General features: G+C 49.4%; 1 protein-coding gene and 2 non-coding genes across 3 annotated transcripts; all 3 read left to right on the top strand.

Moving 5' to 3' along the window:
- The first annotated feature begins 1,717 nt into the window (after nucleotides 1-1,717).
- TPT1 (tumor protein, translationally-controlled 1) lies at nucleotides 1,718-6,029 on the top strand. The gene is made up of 6 exons (XM_074859632.1): nucleotides 1,718-1,876; nucleotides 2,212-2,285; nucleotides 2,731-2,921; nucleotides 3,639-3,744; nucleotides 4,228-4,344; nucleotides 5,802-6,029. Exons 1-6 carry the CDS (start codon nucleotides 1,849-1,851, stop codon nucleotides 5,802-5,804), a joined length of 519 nt encoding a protein of 172 aa, XP_074715733.1. The 5' UTR covers nucleotides 1,718-1,848; the 3' UTR covers nucleotides 5,805-6,029.
- On the top strand, nucleotides 5,607-5,736 carry LOC141940320 (small nucleolar RNA SNORA31). The gene has a single exon (XR_012627950.1). It is a non-coding gene; the product is annotated as a small nucleolar RNA SNORA31 (small nucleolar RNA).
- Nucleotides 6,030-6,754: 725 nt separating the features above from the next.
- On the top strand, nucleotides 6,755-6,890 carry LOC141940321 (small nucleolar RNA SNORA31). Its single transcript, XR_012627951.1, has one exon. It is a non-coding gene; the product is annotated as a small nucleolar RNA SNORA31 (small nucleolar RNA).
- Nucleotides 6,891-10,568: the final 3,678 nt, after the last annotated feature.

Below are 10,568 nucleotides of genomic sequence, written 5' to 3'. Positions count from 1 at the left end.
CCTTAGCAGTTGTGTCAAAGGGTTTCTACCCTAACTCCAGTAAACTGAGTCAACTGCTGAATTTGTAAGAGGTTTCAATACTACTACAGAAATAAAAATTTTTCTAGAACAATCTCTTCAGAATAAAACCACACTGAAGCACACCTACTAACTGGATGTTTTTAGCTGCATATTACACTACGGTGAAGGAGCCAAATGTTCCCTTGTCACTCAACCTACTGCTAAAGATGTAAGTTGCTCTTTTTCTACTGTGGTTTGTAAAAACAGGGGTTATCTTTTATCAGGACAGCTGCCACAGAAAAAACAGATGAGCTTTTGGGCAGAAGCCCCTTCTTCAGGTCTGAAATAGCAGCAGTAGTCTTGAAGGTGAAAACCAGCAGAGAACGACTTACAAATTTAATGAGATGACGTAAGCAGCTAGACCATTTGAAAAAAAAAAAAAAGGGCACTGATATCTGGAGCAAAAGAAGGGGTATCAGGGGAAGAGAAGATAAAACGTGAGTTCCTCTGGCACACACAAAGCAAGCAATGAGTAATTTACTGCCTGAGGAGGGTGAGGGACAGGGAATTGTATCCTGTACCCTAGCATCTCTGTCAAGTCCAAGATCGTTAGCAGCATTAAGCATTTTAGGTCCCATGATGTCTTTTGAAGGTATTTTGTCAATGTCCCATAAGAATCGGGGTTCAAGGGAGGTCTACATTTATTTCAACTGTGACAGGCTGCTGCAGAAAAGTATGTGCAAGGGGGGAGAAAAAGAGGCCTAGGTATTACTGTCCTTCTGCCTTTCATCTCGACCCTGACTGCTGGGCTTAATCTCACTTATCTGTTTAAAAATAAGAAAAATATACCTGCCCCAACCAGTCCTTTTGCAAGCGCAGAAGTGGCATCTCTGAACACACCCAACTCAATTTATCTAAGGGAGTAATAACAGGAAGAGTCTAACAGCTTCTTAAATATTTGTCCATTTAAAAAATACCATTTATTTGGAGAAGGCACAGCACTCAGTACAGTGAATACATGTCATGGCCCTCACAAGGCATCAGGAGCTCCCCAGCAGCGAGGGAGCACAGCCCACATTGCAGCAGTCATTACAGCTGATGGAGATCACAGCGAGCCACACTGCAGGTGAGCAGGCAGCAGCTGGAGGAGGTCAGGACAGCCGCTACACACCTTCTCGGGCTGTTAATGGAGTGAGCACAGCAAATGACGTAGCGGTACCCCCGACCGCGGCGGGAGACGGGCAGCAGCGCTTCCTCCAGAGGCCTGGGAAAGGCTCGGAGCGTCTCCCCTTGAAAACTGAGCTTGTGCCAGAGCTCAAGAGTAAGATTCGTGCCCAGGTCAGTGGAAAAAAAAAAAAAAATCAGCAAGAGGAAGGCGGCTACAGCCGCTGGGCAAATCTGCCCGTCAAAGCACAGCGAAGAGCCACCACCGCGACAGCCCGCCCTCACCCCCTGCCCGCGGCTGAGGGGAAAGAGGGCTGGCCTCCGACCGCAGCTTCCCCTGCCTGGTCCGCACAGGCACGTAGCCGCCCGCCCGCCGGCACGGCTCTGCGGCCCCGGGCCGGGGGGAGCCGCTTTGCGCTGCAGTAACCCCCCCTCAGGCGGCCCCTCCAGAGGCCGCCGAGCGCCTTCCCGCCCAGCGGCCGCGCGGGGGCGCCGCGCGGGGCGGGGGCGGGGGGGGCGGAGGAGGAGGGCGCGCGTGCGCGATGACGCGCCGGGACGTGCCCGCTATATGAGCTCCGGCAGGCGCTGACTCGGCCCTTTCCGCCTCGCTCCCGCCCGCTCTTGGGTCGCTGCGCAGAGACCCGCGCCGCCGCTCCCCGCCGCCCCCCGCCGTCCCCCGCCGCCATGATCATCTACCGGGACTGCATCAGCCGTAAGGGCGGCGGCGCCGCGCGGGGGAGGGCGCCGGGAGGGCCGGGCGGGGGAAGCGGCTGGCCGCGGCCTGGGCCCGGCAGCTGGGCCCGGCGGTGCCGCGCATGTGCGGTGCGGGCGGCGGGGAGCGGGGCGGGGGGGGAAGGGGACGGGGGTGCCGACCGCCCCGGCCGAGGCCGCCGGGCCCGGGCTGGCGCGCCGAGCCCCCGGCTGGGGGTGACGAGAAGCCGGAGCGGGGCCTGGAAGCGCGGTGAGGGGAAGGTGTCCGCGGGGAGGCGGAGGGCGGAGGGAGGCTGACGCGGCGGCGCCCGCCTGTGTGTGTCTGTGCCCCCGCAGAGGACGAGATGTTCTCGGACATCTACAAGATCCGGGAGGTGGCGAACGGCCTGTGCCTGGAAGTGGAGGGGAAGGTGAGTGGCCCGCCCGCCCCGAGGGAGGGGGGGGAGAGGGAGGCAGGCCTCGCTGCGGTGACTCAGGGCCCGGCCGCTGCGTGGAGCCGGGCCTGCCGGGCCGGTGGCGGAGGCAGGGTTTGGGGGGAGCGGGCTGGCTTCCCTGCCCGGGGCCCGAGAGGGGGAGACCCACCACGGCCTGGTGCCTGTGGCCGGGGCAGGGCCGGCTGCTGCCGCAAGTGGTGTGCCCCAAGGTGGAGTGCAGCGCCGGCGGTGTAACGAAGCTTTGGTCAGGCACCGGGAGAGGAGCCCTGGCTTCAGAAATCCGTGCTCGGGCTGCAGTCAGATTCCTTGCACTTAACTGTGGCTCTGAAGTCATGCCCTGCTGTCAGGTCATAGATGTGTAAGAGCAGTAGCACGAAGATTTTTGCAGAGCCGTTAAGTTTTTTGATGTCTCTAAATCTAGATGGTCACCAGGACAGAGGGTCAAATTGATGACTCTCTAATTGGTGGCAATGCCTCTGCTGAAGGTCCTGAGGGAGATGGAACAGAAGCCACGGTCATAACTGGTGTTGATATAGTAATAAACCACCACCTTCAGGAAACCAGCTTTACAAAAGAAACCTACAAGAAGTACATCAAGGACTACATGAAAGCGTAAGTGTGGGTAGGCATTTTCTTTAAATGAGATTGCAAAATTTTTAGGTGCTGAGATTTTAAAAACAGCTTTGAACTTTATTCCTAGTAGGTGTTAGTTCTGATACAGGTGCCAAACTGGCTGTGAACTTCAGTAATGTCTTAATACTTGGCAAAACCGGAGATCTAAAGAATTGTTACTGGAATATCTAAGTTTACCTTGGCTGAGGTAGAGGACCTGATCATGTGCTTTGGATATTATTTGTAACCTTGCTGTTTTCTTTTGGATTCCTCTATGCCAAACGTTCATGTGGAAGAGGGTGAGGTGTGAAGAAAAGCTTCACGAAGCTTTTCTAACTTGACAGTTTAAATGTCCAAAAACAATGTGTGTGAATGGAACTTTTTGCTAGTTCAAGGTTTAATTTCTGTTGCTCATGGTTCAGTGGGTTATTAGTATTAAAGGTGAAAATGCTTTGTGATACTGATAGATAGTACTCTTGGTGCTGTGGAAATGGCTTGTTAATTTTTGTCTACCACTGGCCTAGAAATAACATGAGTTTGATATGATTGGTGGGCACTATAATTCACTAGCAAAATTAAGTTAAAATTTAGGGGCTTGGAGAGGGGGAAAGGCAGTGAAATCAAGTGGTTTGACTGCTAGTAACTACTGTGTTGTAGTGCTACACATTGAAGTTACTAAGCTAGAACATGTTTTCAGAGCGTTTTTTTTCCTTCCAGAATCAAAGCCAGACTTGAGGAACACAAGCCAGAGAGAGTAAAGCCTTTCATGACAGGGGCTGCAGAACAAATCAAACACATCCTTGCTAACTTCAAAAACTACCAGGTAATGAAACTTAATGTCTGCTTACAGCAGTATTGCAGTGATACTCATCTGAACTAGGTTGTTGAGGGTTTTGAGGGCTCCTGTTGTGGGGACATAACTTGCCCTTCTCTGAGAGTATTAGGGGCCCTGAGAGTCAGGGAGGAGAAAGAGTGGAAGACTCCTAAGTGTTTGGGGATCTCTCCTCAGCTTGCAATGCATGTAGTTAACTACATCTGTAGTTACCACCATTTAGGAACCATGGAGTTAAAGACTTGAAAGATGGATCACTTTGGCCCCTGCTGTGTCTTACTCTGCTGTTCATAGCAGTGTGGTAAAGTTATGTGGTACTGAAACAGACAAACGGCAGAAAGCAAAATCCCTGCAGCTAGTCAGGGAGACTTTTAAACTGAACTTGGAGATGTTACAGCTTTCTTGTATAAAAAGGCACTTTGTCCTGGTAATAGCTCATTAAATTAAATATCTTAGTAACACCTTTCTTTGAAGTTCTTTGTAGGAGAGAACATGAATCCAGATGGTATGGTGGCTCTCCTGGATTTCCGTGAGGATGGTGTGACCCCATATATGATTTTCTTTAAGGATGGCTTAGAAATCGAGAAATGTGTAAGTACTGACCTGAACTGGATGAATGTGCCTAACTACATGATTAGCTCTTTCAATGCATCGCTTGTTTTGTTGTGTCCCTGTTAAAGTTGAACAGTAGCTGCCAGTTTAAAAACTTGAAGTTCATCTAAGTACGGCCTAATTGCTGCTTCATATTATACAACGTGGCTGAAACTTCCCTTGTATACTATTCAGTTATACTAAAGAGGGACATAGTTTCACTGCAATGATTCATGGTGAGTTAATGGCTAAGAAATGTGGGAAGAATTGCCTTGAGATGTGTGTAATTGGTAATGGTTTTAAACTGTTAGATTAAAGACAATGTCCTCTGAAAAGGAGCACTTCTACTTCACATCCCTCTTGTGGGGGTTAATGCTGAAGTACCTTACGTGGTCACGTTCCATCTTCTTTCACTTAATCTGATGCCCTTATTTTGTTATGCAAGAGCTGTGTGTTTAAATACTGCCCTCAGTTTGGGAACATGGTAATACTTGAATGAGTGCTTAACCTTATTCTGTCAGGGATCTCCCAGCTGCCTGAGCTCAGACAGCTCCTGTGGTCTGCTTTGTCTTTAACTGTCCTATGTTGAAATGTGGTTGCAATGAATGAAGTATTTGAATCCCAATACTTGCATTTTTGGGCTTATTTGGAGAGCTGTGGAATTCACTGCAGGCTAGCAGTGTGGGATCACCAATTGTTTTGCTCAGTCATTGTGGACATATGAAGTCTGTTTATAGCCAGCTAAATTTATCTGTAAAGCCTCTTACAAGCTTTCTGGTATGCAAGTCATGTAAAGATGAACCAACTTCTAGTGTGGAGCAGTAGCCCAACTAAAGGAACATTTTTATTGGCCAAAACAGACACACCACTTCCTGCAGCTTGAGTGAAGGGTGATGTCTGCCCTGGGCCCTGGAATGGGTGGTCACCAGGAAGGTGCCTCCTCGGAGCAGCAGCTTGTGTGCATCTCCACTACTTGGGCAGAGCTTTTGGGTGTGTGATTGGGTTTAACTCCATCTGCTTCAAGATGGAGTGAAAGAATAGTAGCAGGGTGTTCCAGTGGGCAAAAAAACTCTTACAGCTTCTTGGTAAAGCACTTGTAAGAGACAGCACATACATGGTAGGCTTTAGCGCTTGTTGAGGGCATTCTCCTCTTTGAGAAGAAACCTGAAACTTGGTGTGTCAAGCAAAAAGAGTGTGAATGAGTATCCTGTCTGGCTTGCTCAGCAGCTGATGCCAGTTGCTTTATATATTGTAAAAATGATCAGCATCCTCTGATAGACCATGAGCACTTTTCTTGTTGCTCTCTGGTTTGCACTAAGATGCAAAAATAACTTCCTTGCGCTTTCTGCCTGCCTGCCTGTGGCAGCTCAGATTGAATTAGGGAATACACAAATAAATTGTAGAAACTTACTGTGACTGTCATGACCTTGGACTAACACTTGCTACTCTTGTTTCAGTAACAAATCAAACAGTATGGTTTTGGATCACCTGTCTTCATAGCTGGCTGCTGTTTCTTCTTCATCGGCACAACACCAGGAATCGGCAATGTCTAATAACTGGACTGATGTCATCTTGAGCTTTATTCACTTATTTTGACCCTGATTTGGAGTGGAGGCATTGTTTTAAAAAAAGAAAACCAAACATCTGTCATGTAGGTTGTCTAAAATAAAACTCATTTAAACCCATTCTAGGTGATACCTCTTGGTCTAGTGTGTTTCTTAGGGTGACTTGCAGGAGAGGTTGCAGCAAGGTGTTTGTCCAAGGATTTGGTACTGTCAGTAGTATAGCCTGGTCCTAGCACACTACAACTTGACTGTCTCCAGACAGACTTCGTGCAGTTTCTACCTGTGGCATTGGAGTGCAAGAGCAGGCTGAGGTCAATAAGGCAGAGCCCAAGAAAAGTCGTCGTAATGGAGAGGATCACCTTCATCTTTCATGATTGTACAGAGACTTCTCTCTGGATTAATAAAAAAAACCAAACCAGAATGGAATATTTGCTACTCAAGCTGAGTGCTGGCTGAGCATCTTTTGTCAGACAAGGATACTTGAGTCTGTCCTCAGTTGTAGTATGACTTCAAGATCCGGGTAGGATGGATGGAGCGGAAGTCTTAACACCAGCACACTCTGAGCCCAGGTACTGGGAACAGTCTGGGGAGGGAGTGAAATGGTAGGTTTTCCAGCACAGCCTGGCTGTGACACTAGCTCCTTTGTATTGGACAGCTTTCAGGAACAGATTAACTAGAGCTCGGTCAAATTGCAGGATTTGGGGGGTTTTCATACTTCTTGGGGAGAGAAATGTTGGAATGGTCTAGCCCTATCCTAGGCTTAATACAAAGCAGGTGCATGTCTGGGCTTGAGACTTACCTGAGTATTTGTAACTTACTGTTCCTGCTGTGTTCCTTGTTGGGAAATGCATCTGTTTGACAGACCTGGAGCAAACTGCCATTGCTTCTCTGGTTCTTGCTACGATGCAACAGTAACCGGTTCCTTGCGCTTTCTGCCTGTCCGACCTCATGGCAGTTTGGATTGAATAAAGGAGCACAAACACCTTCACAGAGCCCCAGCTGGAGCAAGGGGCTTTATGTCACTGCTGACAACACGACTGTGTGCGTGACCAGGGGTGTTGCCTTGGACTACAAATCATTAACTTATTTCCTGCTGCAGTGATGGCAGCAGTCTAGGAGGTGCCTGAAAGGGGAGGGTATGACTCACTTGCCAGCTGTTGATCTGTGAGGCCTCAGGCCTCCAGAGTTTTGGCATCTTTGTCTTGCATGTCAGTTTTTGGCCCCTGGTACCAGAGGGCTGAGCTGGAGGTAGGTTTCTGCAGGGGTGAGATAGATACGGCAGCAGGCTGGGAGGAGCGAGATACTGGCAGTGGAGGTGGGAGCAGAGCGTGCCCTAGTTACCTTGGAGGTTCCTGTCTGGTTTAAACACATCCTATTTTAGTTTTATGGGAACTTCATTTACATACCTATTTTTTGGCTTTCCCGAGAAAGGGTTTTGGGTCAGCTGCGCTTCTGGCTGAGGTACAATTTCAGTGTAATCTGAGCAATGTAAATTAATGCTCCTCTGCCTTCATGCAATGGGGCTGAAAGGCAGAGAGACAGGTTCAAAGCCTAAATAAAATCACTGTAAGACAACTCCTGCTTTCCTTGCAGAAGATTTGTTTAACAGGGCCAGGTGAGGATGTTTTCTTACCCTTCCTGTTGCATCTTTGTTGAAAACTGGGAGCCTTAAAGGAAGGGGAGGGTAAGCACTTGCTTAGTTTGAGACTTACTTGCTTATCATCAGTGGAGCAAGGTTAGTGTGGGCAGGACAGTGGTTGTATGGCCATGCAGCCCCTAGTACTCCTGGCTTCCACTACCAGTGAGTCAAAGTGTTTAAAACTGAGTGGAGCTGGTATGTGAGAGTGAAAACAGCTCTTCCCCTTGCCTGGCTGCTGGGCTAGTTAGGCTGAGGCTGGGAACCCCAGGCACAAGTCTGGAGCAAAGGGCTGTGTGGCAGCTGTGTCCAGATGAAGTGCTGCTTTGAAAAGCAGGTGCTTAAAACCATGATGAGCACAGCCTTGCTGTTGGGTTGAATGGCTTAGGGCAAATTGTGTGACATCCTGTCTGTACTCCAGGCTAATTGGGATATTTAATTGGTGTGCAAACATGCCAAACTAGTGGGTCGCATACTCCTATCAATCTTGTATGCTTTTCTGCATGGCAGAGCCTCTGATGGGAAGTCTCCCTTCAGCCTGTTGTAGGAAAGTGTCAGCTCAGAGGCTCTCGAGGTGCAGAATTTTATTCTGCTTCTCTCCAGTGACCTGCAAGAGAAGTGGTTTTGTGCTGGCTGCACCACTCTTCCCAAAAATGCAGTTTCTCAGGGAAAAGGGCAAGTCGTCTTCTGCAGTGTCAAGGCTGCCAGGCACCAGGGAGGAGAGGTTAAACCACACTTGATGGCAGGGAAGGACGGTGGAGGTGGCAAACAGTGGCCTCAGCCGTGCTGCTGCTACCTGCAGTGGAGGCAGGGCGAGGGAAAGTTGGGATCCAGCTCCTTGCGTTGGGAGCTGCTACGTGCTGTTAGGTGGGAGGCCTGTGGCTGGTAAATGTGTGTGTCAACAATCTGTGGTGGAACTTTGAGTTGGAAGTGAAGTCAGCCTCATAACCGAATTCTTCCTCTTCTGGCCCCTCTTCATTTCAAGCAGCTGTTTTCTGGGGCTGAAAAACTAAAGTGATTTGAGAAGGGAAGGCTTCATGCTGCTGTAATGCTACAGCTTTGGAGTTACTAAACTCATATAAATCCCCCATCATTACAAATTACCCTGGTGCTGCTTAAACACAGCCTGAACTGAAGGACAGCTTTAAAACCTAGCCCCATCTTGTCTTAAAATGTGTTTATCAGGCTTACATCTTGCATTCCTGGGAAGATACTTTCTGTGGCTGGAAGGTCTGTGGAGCTGGGAAGGATTGAAGTAGCTTTTCCCCTGAACTGAGTGGGTCAAGCAGTTGGGTAGAAACCTTTCCTCTGCTAGCTTGGGTCTCAGCCCAGTATGGGACCAGGAGGCTGCTCCTGCACCCACCATGAGCTGGCTGCTGGCAAGGGAAGGAAGGCTGATTGCTCGTAAGGAGGGGAAAAAATGCTCCCTTTTTAGTTTTGTACTTTTGTGGTTAGGGAGTGATGTCTTGAGGCTGGAGGAAGTAGCTACTGTGCTGGGCATGTCCCCCATGGTCCCCTTGGCCTTTTTCCCTCCCACCCCACAATTCCCCTTCAATACCTGATCTTTGTCTCACAGTTCTGCTGCCCTAGCTGGGTCTCACCCCATCTACACTCTTTTTGCCCTCTCAAAGCATCCCCTCAGTGTCTCCAGCCCACAGCCAGTGTGCAGGGATTCAGCCAAGCGCTGGCAAAAAAATCCCACCTCCTTCAGGCCAGTGACTGTGCTGTTAATATCTGAACACTGCTGCAGCAGCTTGTTGCTCCTTGGCTACCTCCTTTGAGGAGAAAGGGTGCAGGCTTGGGGATGTTCATGCAGTGGAGGGAACATCTGGTGTCCTGGGAGAGGTGCTGGTGGGGCCAGGGGGAAGCTAGATACCACCATTGCCCCCCTCTTAGGTACCCTCTTAGCCAAGCCAGCCCGGGTCTGTCCCTGGACTTTGTCTACTTAGTATGGGCAGGGGGTGGGTGCTGGAGCCTTGTGCAGCCTTCAGCTTTGGCACAAGGAGGGAAAACCTGCAGAGGGAAAACTTTAAATGAGTGGATGTAGGGAATAGAATTGGTGTTTGGGTGGGTTTTTTTTCTGTGGTTTAGCTCAAGGTCAGGAGAGGCTTACTGTAAGTTTAGGACATGGTTGTTGTCAGAGAAATAAAATTGGATTATTTTTTTAAAAAGACATAGAAAAAAAATTGCAACTTGCTTCATTTCCTTAGCCAGTCTCTGCATGTTGAGGTGGCTCAGGCCAGTCCACTGCAGTGTTGGCAGTGTTTTCAGCGACAGCTGTCTAGGGAGGATGCTTTTATTCAACAGCAATAGTATCTGCATCAAGATACCTCTTTCTCACATGCTGCTGCTAGCTTGGAGCAGGTAAGACACCTCCCTCTGTTCCCATGGACCTCCGACTGCGCTTCAGCTCTGCAGCCGCTTCCCTGGGATGTGGCTGCCATTGTAAACTGGGATGTTCTGCCCCATGCAAGCCAGCAAGTTAATCTCCATGTCGCCACTAGCCTACAGCGGGAGGTGCAGCAGTTAAACACCGTGTTCATTTAGCTCAGAGATAAACGTCTCAGTAGGAGGGAAAAAACCCACCAAACTAGCCTAGCCTGAGAGTCTTTGCCATAAACAGCCTGAAATCCATTGCCAGGAGTGCAACTGTGCTGGTTTACCGTCCCTGTGCCTTGGCTGTCTTTTGGTTGAAGCTGCAGCTGGAAGCTGTTGTGCAAAGATCACAGCCAAGTGGTTGTGGCCAGGGCTGGAGGCCTGGCGGAGGTTGGTTTTTTTTGTGCCAGCAAATGCTGGTAACGCTGGAAGTGTGTTCTGTAGGAGTGCGGCAGGATGTTGTTGAGGATGTGCATAGCTGCTGGGTGTTTCGAGCCATTAGAGATGCATTCATCACCTTCCACTTCTGGCAGAAAGGAGTCAGACACCCTAGGAGGCCTTTTTAGACTGTTTTGATGTGTGATACCAACCTTGCCAATGAGGCGGCAGCTGAACACGGTGAGAAAAATGAGCAATTGTTTCTCTGC

This window comes from Strix uralensis, chromosome 2 (genome assembly GCF_047716275.1).
Source record: "Strix uralensis isolate ZFMK-TIS-50842 chromosome 2, bStrUra1, whole genome shotgun sequence".
Lineage (NCBI taxonomy): Eukaryota > Metazoa > Chordata > Aves > Strigiformes > Strigidae > Strix > Strix uralensis.
Note: the sequence above shows the minus strand (reverse complement) of the source record. Positions and strands in the feature narration are given on the sequence as shown.

Bases quoted from the DNA above. Each gene is read 5' to 3' on its own strand.
- TPT1 (XM_074859632.1), top strand. From the start codon at position 1,849: ATGATCATCTACCGGGACTGCATCAGCC. The intron at 2,286-2,730 runs GTGAGTGGCCCG...CTCTAAATCTAG, and splicing joins GCCTGGAAGTGGAGGGGAAG to ATGGTCACCAGGACAGAGGG. The intron at 2,922-3,638 runs GTAAGTGTGGGT...TTTTCCTTCCAG, and splicing joins ATCAAGGACTACATGAAAGC to AATCAAAGCCAGACTTGAGG.